The 12683-nt window shown below is 40.9% G+C and overlaps 1 protein-coding gene across 1 annotated transcript in view; it reads left to right on the forward strand.

Annotated features, from left to right (window-relative positions):
* Window positions 1-327: 327 nt before the first annotated feature.
* The window catches only part of TM2D1 (TM2 domain containing 1), a 39723-nt gene continuing 27367 nt past the window's right edge, over window positions 328-12683 (forward strand). The window contains exons 1-4 of the mRNA XM_079777024.1: window positions 328-536; window positions 3008-3082; window positions 4216-4324; window positions 6741-6832. Of these exons, the coding sequence (XP_079633150.1) occupies window positions 377-536; window positions 3008-3082; window positions 4216-4324; window positions 6741-6832 (436 nt within the window). The 5' untranslated portion in view covers window positions 328-376. The remainder of the gene's footprint in view (window positions 537-3007; window positions 3083-4215; window positions 4325-6740; window positions 6833-12683) is intronic.

Here is a 12683-nt window from a genome sequence, read left to right on the forward strand (position 1 = left end):
TAAGGTCAACATGCTTATTAGGTGTCCTTTAAGCCAGGTTCGGTATCTGCAAACCCAAATCCAACCAGGACTAACGGAGATGTTTGGGAAGCGTTTATCAAACCGCCGGGCTCCGCTGGCACGTTTGCAGACCGTCCGAGCAGGGTTAGCCCGGGAGTAAGCAGTGGGCTGGTTGGAGTTGGGCAAGCCTTCTCCTTTTTTCCCCCTCTGGAAAGCCAACCCACGCGCTCCCAGCTGAGTCCGCGGGCCGACCGAGCGGTGAACCTGCGAGCCGCCAGGGCTAGGTCCCTTTAAGAGCCCGCCTCCCCCGCCCCTCTCCCATCCACGCCCAGCGAAGGCGGAACCGGAAGGCGTGAGGGACGCGCCGGTCCCCAGCATGGCGGCCGCCGGGCCCTCCGGGCCGGCAGCTCTGGAGACCGTGACTGTCCAGCTCCTGGGTGTCCTGTGGTGCGTGTCAGTCACCACGGGACCCTGGGGAGCTGCCGCCGCCGCCGGGGGCGAGGAGTCGCCGAAGTGCGAGGACCTCAAAGTGGGACAATATCCTCTGTGGGGAGCTGCCCGTGGGGGAGAGGTGGACGCGGGGCGGCGCGTGGGTCGTGGCGCTGGTCGCGGGCTGGGGTTGTACTGACAGGAGCGGTGGCCCGTGGCCTCTAAGGGCCGGGGGACGCTGGGCGGCGAGGAGAGACGAGGGCTGGGAAAAACTGGCCACCCTGTGTTACGGTTGTGGGCGCTTTTCCTCCTGTCCCACCTGTTTGTTTATTTTTATTTTATTTTATTTTATTTTATTTTATTTTATTTTATTTTATTTATTTATTTATTTATTTATTTATTTATTTATTTATTTATTTATTTATTTTACAGAGAGGAAGGGAGAGGGATAGAGAGTTAGAAACATCGATCAGCTGCCTCCTGCACACCTCCTACTGGGGATGTGCCCGCAACCAAGGTACCTGCCCTTGACCGGAATCGAACCTGGGACCCATCAGTCCACAGGCCAATGCTCTACCCACTGAGCCAAACAGGTCAGGGCTATTTTATTTTTACTGGTGGGATGGTTTGTTCAACCAACACCGAGGTCCTGAGGTATGCCAGGCCCTAACCTAGGCACTAGTAATAAAAGGATTGGCAGGGCCTACCCTGGAAGGTTGCCGTCTTGGGGTGAGACCAGTAGTAGTTTACAACGACAAAGCCAGGGGGTGTGCTGCCCATGATTCATTCACTCCACATGTATTATTATTACCTTTTATCATTCTCAAACTCCGTTGCGATGCCAGACTGTCAGGGGGCAAATGCCTGCTCCACTTTGTAACCGGGGGCGGGGGGACAAATGATGTGAGCTAAGTTTTCTCATGATGAAAAAATATAGATGACGACGGACCAATGTAAAGGTCTGTTGTGATAAAATGAGCACTGCAGGTACATCACTTCACAGTGGTGGGCAAAACCGCGCGGCTCGCGAGCCATAGGCGGCTCTTTGGCCCCTTGAGTGTGGCTCTTCCACAAAATACCACGGCCTGGGCGAGTCTGTTTTGAAGAAGTGGCGTTGGAAGAAGTTTAAGTTTAAAAAAAATTGGGCTCTCAAAAGGAATTTCAATCGTCGTACTGTTGGTATTTGGCTCTGTTGACTAATGAGTTTGCGGACCACTGACTTAGAATAATGCCTGGCACATAGACGGAACGATAGGTGTTAGCTGTTTATTGACCGAAGAGAAAACTAAGGCTGAAAGGGTTGAGTGGGTCTCTTCGATGTAACAGTTCTGATAAACTGAGGAACAGTATAAAATGGGAGCTGCATTCAAATGAAAATAGCTACTTTTGTACAAAATTAGATACTTTGATACAAATTGCATAACAAAAATTAATAGCAGAAGTCAGAGATAAAGGAAAGACTTTAGGAGGGAAAATCTTAAAATTAAGAAAATTCTATCCTATAGTATTTTTATGTAAGTTGCGGAGAGGCAGTGGTTATTTGTTTTTTTGGCAGAACAGCTCTTATTTGCTGAATACCATTTTGTTGAAGTTTGAGAATCATTAACTTAGCAGGTTGAGTTATTTTCTTGGCAAAAAGGTCAGGGCCGTTCTCGCAAAGAAAATAATTGGGCAATGCGAAGAGTTGTGCTTTTTGAACCCTAGAGAGAAGTGGCTGAGCATATAGGACTATAAGGTGATGATAACTGGAAAATATCTGTTACTCCTGGCATAAAAATGAGGTTTTCAAATGCTGATTCAAAACCTTAAAACAGAGACATCTTGTGAATTCCTCACTTGTCTCATTATAGTGTCAATAAAATATTTAGGAAACAGAAAAGCACCCAAGTGTTTTAAATATCTGTAAGGATATAATTATTATATCTGTTTCAAAAGGCTTAAAATCCTGTTGGGGAGACCATGTAGACCCACCTAAAACGCCATCTGCCCTGCAGTCTGATGCACATGCCCTAGGCGTGGAGTCAGGAAACCTGATTTTGCAACCCATCATTCATATGACTTTGGAGAAGTCACTCAGATTTGGAGCCTCAGTTTGTGCTTCTGTAATGAGGGAATGATAATGTGGGAATCTACCTCACAGGGTTTTCAAGTTACATGAACTTATGTAGATGGCAATACTTGGGGCCCCATAAATTAGTTCCATCAAATCTCTGGAAACTGATTTTTTTTTTTTAACCTTAAAGCTTTCTTACAATAATTTGGTAAATATTTTTATTTTCTTTTTGTGTGTGTGTGTGTGTGTGTGCTCTGTGCTTAAACCCTAACTGATGTTCTTTAAGGATGGCTTTCTTTGCTAGAGCTTTTAGTATACATTAAGTTAATATACTTTTCCTGTAATAAATTAATGTTCAGGTATTATTTAGTGATACTGACAATATGTTTGTGCTTGTCTTTTTTGACCTGGGTAAATTAACAGTCTCCCTTTACATGTGAATATAAATATAAGTATATATGAGATATTAAACAGATGGTAATGTTTTGTGTTGGAATAGAGTTCACATTTCCTTAACTTTTCTTAAATATATTTGTAAAGATCCAAAAATAAGTGATGCTACACAAGAACCAGTTAACTGTACAAACTACACAGCTCATGGTAAGACTTCCAGAAACATGTCTTAAAAATAAGTTTTAAAACATTATTTCCTAGATTAATGAATGATCACTAAAAGTAATTAATGTGTTGGGGTGTGTGTGTTTTTTTCTTGAGTTATAACATTATTCAGTTTCCGGGACAACTTAAAATTGGAGAACTGGCTAGAGGATTAGAAAAGAATTTTATTCTCTTTAATTATAAAACTGGGAAGTTTTATGGTTTCATTCATTTTTTTAAACCTTTGGAATCAATTTATATAGCTGTCTTGATGCCCTTTATTCACCAAGCTACGTTATGCAAAGGTGCTGCTTCAGATTTTTAATTACTTGTAAAGAACTTGAAATGAGACTGTTAGTACAATAAGGTAGAGTGAGCAGCTGTATCACCCACATTATGCACTTGTAAAATATACATTGGTAGTCCAGCTGGCGTGGCTCAGTGGTTGAGCTTCTACCTATGAACCAGAAGGTCATGGTTGGATTCCCAGTCAGGGCACATGCCCGGGTTTCCAGCTGAATCCCCAGTGAGGGGCATGCAGAAGGCGGCTGATCAATGGTTATCTCTCATTAATGTTTCTATTTCTCCCTCCCCCTCTGAAATAAATAAAAAATATATTAAAAATATATATATACTTGGGTACATCCTAAGTATGAGAACAGTATGGTAAGGATTTTAAATATGCATCACTCTTTTTTCTTTTTTGTATCAGTATTTTCTTAGAGATGTTTTGAAAATGGATAAACCCTCACCTAATGATTTTGGGGACCATCTATTCTAAAATATGTGTAATACCACAACCAGGAATTGCATGTGCCCTGACCAGGAATTGAACCCACAACCAATGTCTCAGTGCATGAGTCAACACTCCAACTAACTAAGCTACACCAGCCAGGGTTGGCTGGCTGGCTGGCTAGCTGGCTATCTATCTATCTATCTATCTATCTATGTATCTCTATCTATCTATAATGTAGCTTTTCCTATCTAAATTAAAATATCATGTCAGATGTTCTATTGGGAGGTGGTTTGCTATATGTTATATTCTCTTGTGTGCTTTGCTAGTCTTAAAAAAACAACACATAAATCATACCTTTCCTACAAGAAAAAAATGGTTTCTTGCCTTTTTCTGCCTTTAGTTCAATGTTTTCCAGCACCCAACATAACTTGTAAAGATTTCAGTGGCAATGAAACACATTTTACTGGACATGAAGTTGGTTTTTTCAAGCCCATATCTTGCAGAAACGTGTAAGTACCTTACTGAAGTTAAATTTTCAAATCACTTGCTTATGTTGTATCTTGATTGCATACAGTGAAGAGATAAAGAGTTAATTTATGGGGGAAATTCTTTACTAATTTAACTTTTAACGTTTTGCTTGTATCAGAAAACTTGTACTTTAAGTGGGCATATTATATTGTTTTATAAATGCAATTTATCAACCAAGTAAAACTCTATTGTTCACTACTTGGATAAATGAAGGCTGAATGGCCTTATGCCATGTTAATTCAGTCATTTAGGCTACCCAAATGAGTTAGGAAAAAATTCTGTTCTCAAAATTTGGGGGATTTCTAGAGTTCAAAATAAAGGACTGTGTACTTGTGCTATTAAAAGAATGCTAACTATTAAGTTATTTGCATATTAAGGGAATTTTGAAACTTGGTTTCATTTTTTGTAATAGGCATGGATGATGAATGGTAATGTAAAACAATTCAAATATTAGTTTGGGATATTAAGATAAATGGCTTTATTTTGTTAGGAATATTCTTTGTTTAAAAGACGTTTAAGTTTGCTTTTAATTTTGCTTCAGTAAAGCTAACATTTTATTCCTCTATTTTTGCTTTGTGCTAAAAACTTAGTTTTATTCACTTTTATTAATTGCTGGCACTATAGTTTTACCTTTTAACTGTACATTGTTGCAGCTATTTGATGATACCTATTTGAATTTATTTAAAAAAAATAACCACTTTTTGGCTTTACAAGTTCTATTAGAATACTTAGAAATTATTATTAGAGCTTTTTTTTTTCTTTTGACCCTACTTCACTGAATTAATGAGGGGCTTTAGATTCTATCTTGCTAAGCCAATCATTTAGGATTCTTGGGTTCTAAGAGTTCTCATTAGTAAAGTAAAAATTGTTAAAAGGAATTATTTCCAAAGTATTTAGATATGGTTTAGACAATTTTGAAATTTATAGATTGGTATTTCTACCTTAAACTTTCCAAAGGACAATTTACTAAGTGCTGGTCCAAGATATTATAGGCTACTCGAGGCCCGATGCACGAAATTTGTGCAAGAGTAGTCCTTCCTTCCCCTGGCTGCTGGCACTGGCTTCCCTCTGGCACCGGGGATCTGGGCTTCCTTGCAGCTGCCGGCAGGTACCCGGGACCCAAGCTTCCCTGGCAGCCCTGGCTTTCGTCTGGAAGGACAGAAGGACGTCCGGTCTAATTAGCATATTATGCTTTTATTATCCTATCTAATAATAGAGTAACATGTAAATTACCATCACTCCGCTATGCCCACGATTGGGCAGCGGGAGGCTGGGGGGCGGGACTCGGGGTGGCCTATCCGGCCATTGAGAGGCACGGATCCGCTGCCACTGAGAGGGGCTACCCTGCTGTTGAGAGGCGCAGGGGGCGGGACTCCCGCCCCCTGCGCCTCTCAACGGCCAGATCCGCAGCTGCTGAGGGGGCCTGCCGCGGACACCCAGCTGCGCCTCTCAACGGCAGGGTAGCCAGGTGTCCGTGGCAGCCCCCCTCAGCGGCCGCGGACCATCAAAAGTGGGGGAGCTGGGTGCCTGTCTGCTCCAGCACCAGGCCTTTCAGAAGCCTCCGCCGCTGGAGGCTTCTGAAAGGCCTGGTGCACCAGCGGACAGGCACCCAGCTCCACCGCGAAAAGCGAAAGCGTGTAGGGGATCCTACACGTGCATGATTCAATCATGCACTGGGCCTCTAGTTATAGATAATACAGTAACTAAGAATGTCATACTAGCTACTCAGGTTGGACCTTACAGTAGTTTTCCATGATCTCTCAGAGTAAAAGGCAGTCTTTACAGTGGTATTCAAGGACCTGCATGAGCTGCTCTCTTTGCCCTCTATTACCTCTCTGACATTGTCTTCTATTCTTCCCTTTTCCGCCTCTACTCCTGCCACACTGTCCTCCTTAATAGACCTCAAACATGTAAGGTGTGCGCCTTTGTAATAGCAGTGTGTTGTCTGGGACACTCTTCCTTCAGAGGCATGACATGGCTGACTCAACTCCCTAAGGTCTTTGCTGAAATATCACCTTCCCCGTAAGCCCTCTAATCACCTTATTTAAATGGCTCCTGTTTGTATCCCTAGCATTCTGGATTCCCTACACACCCTGTTCCATTTTTTTTCATAACATGTATGGCTTTTTTAATAGATGATTTACTGTAAATATTTTTATTGTTTGCTGCCACTAGATTGTTAGCTCTTTAGGGGCAGGGATCTTTGTCTCTTTTATTCATTAAAATATTCCAATAGCCTGGAATAGTTGTTGGCATGCAGTAGCTATCTGAAAAGCATTAATTGAATGAATGAATGAATGAATGAATGAACCAATTAACAAATAAATAATAACTAGCAGTTTTGTTTTCTAAAATGTTACATTTTGAAGGTGACACTCAGGTTCTAATTTCATGCAGAAATGGCTATTCATATAAAGTGGCTGTTGCACTGTCTCTTTTTCTTGGATGGTTGGGAGCAGATCGATTTTACCTTGGATACCCTGCCTTGGGTGAGTATGCTTCATTAAAAAAAAAGTCCTTGTGAACCTTGTGTGGTAGGTAAATGTACCTATTCTTTTTAAAAAAATATATATTTTATTGATTGTTTACAGAGAGGAAGGGGGAGGGATAGAGAGGTAGAAACATCGATGAGAGAGAAACATCGATCAGCTGCCTCTTGCACACCCCCTACTGGGATGTGCCCACAACCAAGGTACATACCCTTGACCGGAATTGAACCTTCAGTCCTCAGGCTGATGCTCTATCCAGAGCCAAACTGGTTAGAGCATGTACCTATTCTTATAGATTAAATCTCTGCATATTATTAATAGTTACAGAAGTTCCATGTACCTGGAGTAGAATCTACACGAATAAAAGAGAAAGATGCAAATTGACCGTACCTCCGTGATGCCCACCAGCCAATCAGGAGTGAGTATGCAAATTAACCTGACAAAGATAGTGGGTTAATTTGCATGCCCAGGCGCCCAGCGGCCTGGGTCCTGGGAACATCCTCGGGACCCAGGCCGCTCAGAGCCTGTAGGCCCGTGCGTAGGCCCTGAGTGGCCGGGGTCCCAGAACACCCCTGTCCACTGCTGGCCTACGGGCCTTGGTGCTGAGTGGCTGGGGGCAGGGTGGCAGAGGCTTGAGCAGGGCCGGAGTGGAGCCGGGGGGCCTCTGCCCAAGCCACAGCAGAGGTTTGAGCAGGGCCTGAGCGGAGCCGGGGGTGCTCTGCCCAAGCCATGGTGGAGGCTTGAGCAGGCCTGGAGATGGGAGGTGTGCCAGCCTCGGCTTGCCAGCAGTCCTGCCTCTGCACGTGAGCAGCAGAGGAAACACCTTTTCTGACCACTCATTGGCTAAGCTCCCTGTATGCCACTGGTAATATTCTTGGTAACTTGGGTAATAAGAATCCAAAAAGGTGATCTAGGGTTTTTCCATCACACTGCTGGAGGAAAAAATGAAGGTCCGCTGCTGGAGGGCTAAGAAATGTCATATCCTGTCCTAGCCGGTTTGGCTCAGTGGATAATGCCTTGGCCTGCTGACCGCAGGGTCCAGGTTCGATTCTGATCAAGCGCATGTACCTAGGTTGCAGGCTCCTCCCTGACCGGGGCCCAGGTCAGGGCTCATGCAGGAGGCAACCAATCAAAGTGTCCCTCTCACATTGATGTTTCTCTCTGTCTGTCCCTCTCTCTTCCACACTCTCTAAAAATCAATGGAAACATATCCTCAGGTGAGGATAAAAAGAAAAAAGAAAAATAAATGTCATATCCTATGAAAGACACATCTTGAAAATGCCTAAAGAAAGTTGTCATTTTTTCATGGTGAAGGGACTTGAGTCTGTGTTGATGAAAACACCTTGGTGGCTGCGGTGACTGGCAGTGGCTGCAGCAGCGGGGTGATGGGGCAGGTGCCTTCCCCGATCAGCCCGGTCGCCTCCCGCAGAGGGAGGCCAGACTGCGACTTAGGCCCGCTCCCTGTGGACATCCCCTGAGGGCTCCCAGTCTGTGAGAGGGGGCAGGCTGGGCTGAGGGACCCCCTTCCCCCTCCCAGTGCATGAATTTCGTGCACCGGGCCCCTAGTAGTTAATATTATTCTGTGAATATAAGGCTCTATACTTCAGCTTGGATAAGAAATACTGACTTTTTCATCTATCTTCATCTTTATGAGAACACATACTCGAGATAGTATAGTCACTTACTTAGGACAGTGGACCTGAGCTGTCATTGCTAATGCTGGGCACACATTGCTCGATAAATATTTTATGAGTAAATGAGCATTTCTCCAAAAAATATTTTCTTCTATCTGAAACTCTCAGTGTTGACTTGGGAATAGAACTACGGAAGCCAGCATAAGCTGGTATGGAGCCTGACTTTTATTACCCTTAGCATCCCTCCCTATACCTTCCTCTTAGTTGGAATCTTCACATTTACCATAGCTAGTAAAGTTTATGAAAACTATTTACATTTGATGATAGCTTTTATTTAAGCAGTACTTTCACATGTCAGCCCTTATTTAAGCCTTGCATCTCTCTTGAGTTTATCATCCTCTTTAAATCTTTTTTAACAGGTAGAAAAATTGTTGCCAGAGAGGTTAAGGGATTTACTGACTCTAGAGGCCTCGCTTTATACTGTGACATATTTGTTGTTATCATTCTTGTTTTATGGATAGGGAAATTGTCAAGAGATTAAGAGATTTGCCCAAGGACACTCAGTGACCTGAATTTGAACCCCAATTTTCCGGCTCAAGAGATCATGCTTTATTTACTGTAGTACTCTGCTTCTACATTAGCTCTTCACTGAGCAAATTTAAAGTTTCTGAATGCTCTTCTTTGCAGCTAGCAAAGCGAATCTTATTCTTTTCATGTTGCTACGCACTAGAGATCAAAGAAGAATCTTCACTGTGAGGGTGGTGGGAAGTATGTTTCTGACAGCCCTACCTGGAGCTCAGTGTTATAAGGTCCTAAATAGAAGTCAAAGTTTAAAATACTTTATACGCGGATTTATTCAGTTAACAAAAATTTATTCAGTATTTACCACCTTCAAGGAAGTAGTAACTAAGTGCTCTGGAAATAATGATGATCACAGTTCATATTGGCTATAAAGAAAATGAATATGTTTGTAGGTCAATTTATGACAAAGCACTATTACAGAACCATAGCAAAGTGCTATGAGAGCACAGAAAGTGACGGTTTTGTCATCCTTGGAGTGTGAGGGAGGCCTTCTTGGATGGGGTGACATTTGAACTATGTTTTGAAGGATAAGCTGATTAGAACGATTAAGGGCAATACTGGGAATAGCATGTCAAAGGCAACAGGGTATGAAGGAGCATGTATGCATGTTGAAAGAGTGGTGGCTACATTAGCCTGTGGTGTAGAAGGAACGATGGCAGGAGGTAAAAAGTGACTGCACAGGTATTCTGTGGTCAGATTATAAAAGACTTGGAATCTTCTTAGGGAGTTTGGACTTTACCCTTTAATGTCAGAAGCCCTAAAAGTTTGTAAGCAGAGGAGTATCATGGTCAGATTTATATTTCAGGAAGATGATACTGGAGGAATTGTGGGTAATGGCTTAAATAGAGAAAGACTGGTAGCAGAGTAAGCTGAAGAGAGATTGATTCAGTAGTCCTGGCCTGATGATGGTGTAACTGCACATTCATGCCATTTGTAACAGCAACCATACCTTTTGATAACAGTGGAAAGCCATATAATATGCATGGAAGGCCTCCAAGTTACCAGAACAAAAATCATTTAGTCTGTATTACTCTTTTTAGATTATGGATGGATGGGATGGATGGATGGATGCATGGTTAGAGAAACTAGGTTCATAATGAGAAAGTAAAATGACATGGTGATATCAAATTGTTAAAATACAGCCAAAGCCTTCTGCCTTAGTCTTTGCATTTTCTTTTTATGTTTTCTTTAAGAAAATAGGATCTATATATAGACGAGAGCTGTGGTCGGCAAACTGCGGCTCGAGAGCCACATGCAGCTCTTTGGCCCCTTGAGTGTGGCTCTTCCACAAAATACCACGGCCTGTGCGATTCTATTTTGAAGAAGTGGCGTTAGAAGAAGTTTAAGTGTAAAAAATTTGGCTCTCAAAAGAAATTTCAATCGTTGTACTGTTGGTATTTGGCTCTGTTGACTAATGAGTTTGCTGACCACTGGACTAGAGGCCCGATGCACGAAAATTCGTGCAAGAGTAGGCCTTCCTTCTCCTGGCTGCCGGCACCCGGGCTGCTTCCCTCTTCCAGCCACCGGCAGGCACCCAGGACCTGGGCTGCTTCCTTCCGGCCTCCTGCAGGCACCCGGGACCCAGGCTGGTTTCCCTCCGGGCTGGCTTCCCTCCAGGCCTGGCTTCGTCAGGAAGGATGTCTGGAATGACATCTGGTCTAATTAGCATATTACCCTTTTATTATTATAGATTTTTTGAAACATTTCTAACTTTAAAAAAGTTTTTAAAAAATTAGGAGGAAGGAGAAAACACTGTTCTTTAGAACAGTTTATTCTGTGATGATTTTGAATAGTGAATATATTTTAAATATTTGGCATAATGAGTGGCATTTTAGCTTCTTGTAATGCTTGTCCTATGAGCTGTAATGTCCTATAGTATAAGTTAATGTTTTTGACTTACTGCAGCACATAATAATATGTTGATATGTGCATTGTGAAATTTTTTTCCTTGTACAATCAAACTATAGGTATAAAGCTCTGTATAAAACTCTATAGTAGTTTTGGTTAGTGAGTGTTAGTTCACTAACTTTGGCAAGAGTTGCCTTTCTCTGGCTACTGCTACTCCAATCTATTATTAGCTTCAGTCAAAGAGAACCTTTTAGTTTGAGTCTGAGATTCTATAAATCTTCAAATATAATTAACATTTAACTTTATGGCTCGGTGTAAAGGTATTTTTAAAAATCTTCAAATAACTCACTTTATTATCACAACAACCTTTGGATGTTCATTAATTCAACAATTTTTTTTTCTCCCATTCCCTCAACAATTTATTTTGACTGTTGATTTAGGATAAAACTTTCTCAAGATTAGGTCTGTGTTACAGCTCCTGAATTTTTGTTGTCTTATCTTCCATTATCTTTATTCCATTGGGTTTGTGATTTTAAAAATACCTTTACCATTTTTTAGTGGGATTTTGGTGTGAGAGTTGCTAAGTGGGCATGTCAAATTCATTATCTTTAACTGAAAATCCTCTTATCTCTTTAAGCATTCAAGGATTTTTATCTGCATCTTACTTGCATTTAAGCTATCTTAATGTTAAAGATTAGTTTTATCAATTAATCTAAAATACTATATCAAATAACAATGTTTTTAAATTTTAAATTTTTTAGTTAAATTTTAATTTTTACCATGAATCCAAGGTTAAGGAATTTTGGTATTTTCGATTTAAAGATTACTTCCATTTAAAAAAATTCTTAACTGGATAAAACAATGTTAACTGGTATATAATCCTATTTAATTGTAATCTTATGTAATCTTTATGGTTACAAAAAGCAGTGGTTGTATTTATAGATAGCTTTTTAAAATACTTCTTTTGTTTATGGTCATTGGAGTTTTATAAGAACAGAATAAATAATGTAAATCATGTACTTATGAAACTTGTTTTTTAAAAGTAATTTAGTGATGAATATGATAATTCACTGTATAAATTTTACTTCAGGATTAAAAAAGGGAAATTTGTAGGGGGGGGTGAAATTGCATAAAATTTGATAAAAATACAAAAATTCCTTTAAGAAAAATTTTCTTTCTGTATATTTTAAATTTCTTGTTAGTCCACAGTTATGACTTTGTTGTTAAAGAATAAAAGTCAGATGGGTAAATTTGAAAATCTTTTTTTTAAAAAATATTTTTTAAAAAATTGATTTCAGAGAGGAAGGGAGAGGGAGAGAGAAAGAGAAACATCAATGATGTGAGAGAATCATTGATCAGCTTCGTTCTGCATGCCCCACACTGGGGATCAAACCTGCAACCCCGGCATATACCCCGACCAGGAATTCAACTGTGACCACCTGGTTCATCGGTCAGTGCTCAACCACTGAGCCACTCTGGCCAGGCAAAAATCTTGCTTTTTTTTTTTTTTAAAAAAACAATGTATAGCTTTCTTTTTCTTTTTTTAAAAAAATTTCAGTTGCAGTTTACATTTAATATTATTTGAGTTTCAGGTGTATAGCATAGTAGTTAGACAATTATGTACTTTACAAAGTGTACCCCCTCCCTGATATGATATTTCTAGTACCTACCTGGCACCATACATAATTATTACAACATTATTGAATATATATCCTATGCTGTAATTTATATTAAATCCAGCTTTATTTCTTTTAATTGATTTTTCCTCGATATACCAGTGCTACTTT

This window comes from Cnephaeus nilssonii (assembly GCF_951640355.1).
Source record: "Cnephaeus nilssonii genome assembly, chromosome: 7".
Classification (NCBI taxonomy): Eukaryota; Metazoa; Chordata; class Mammalia; order Chiroptera; family Vespertilionidae; genus Cnephaeus; species Cnephaeus nilssonii.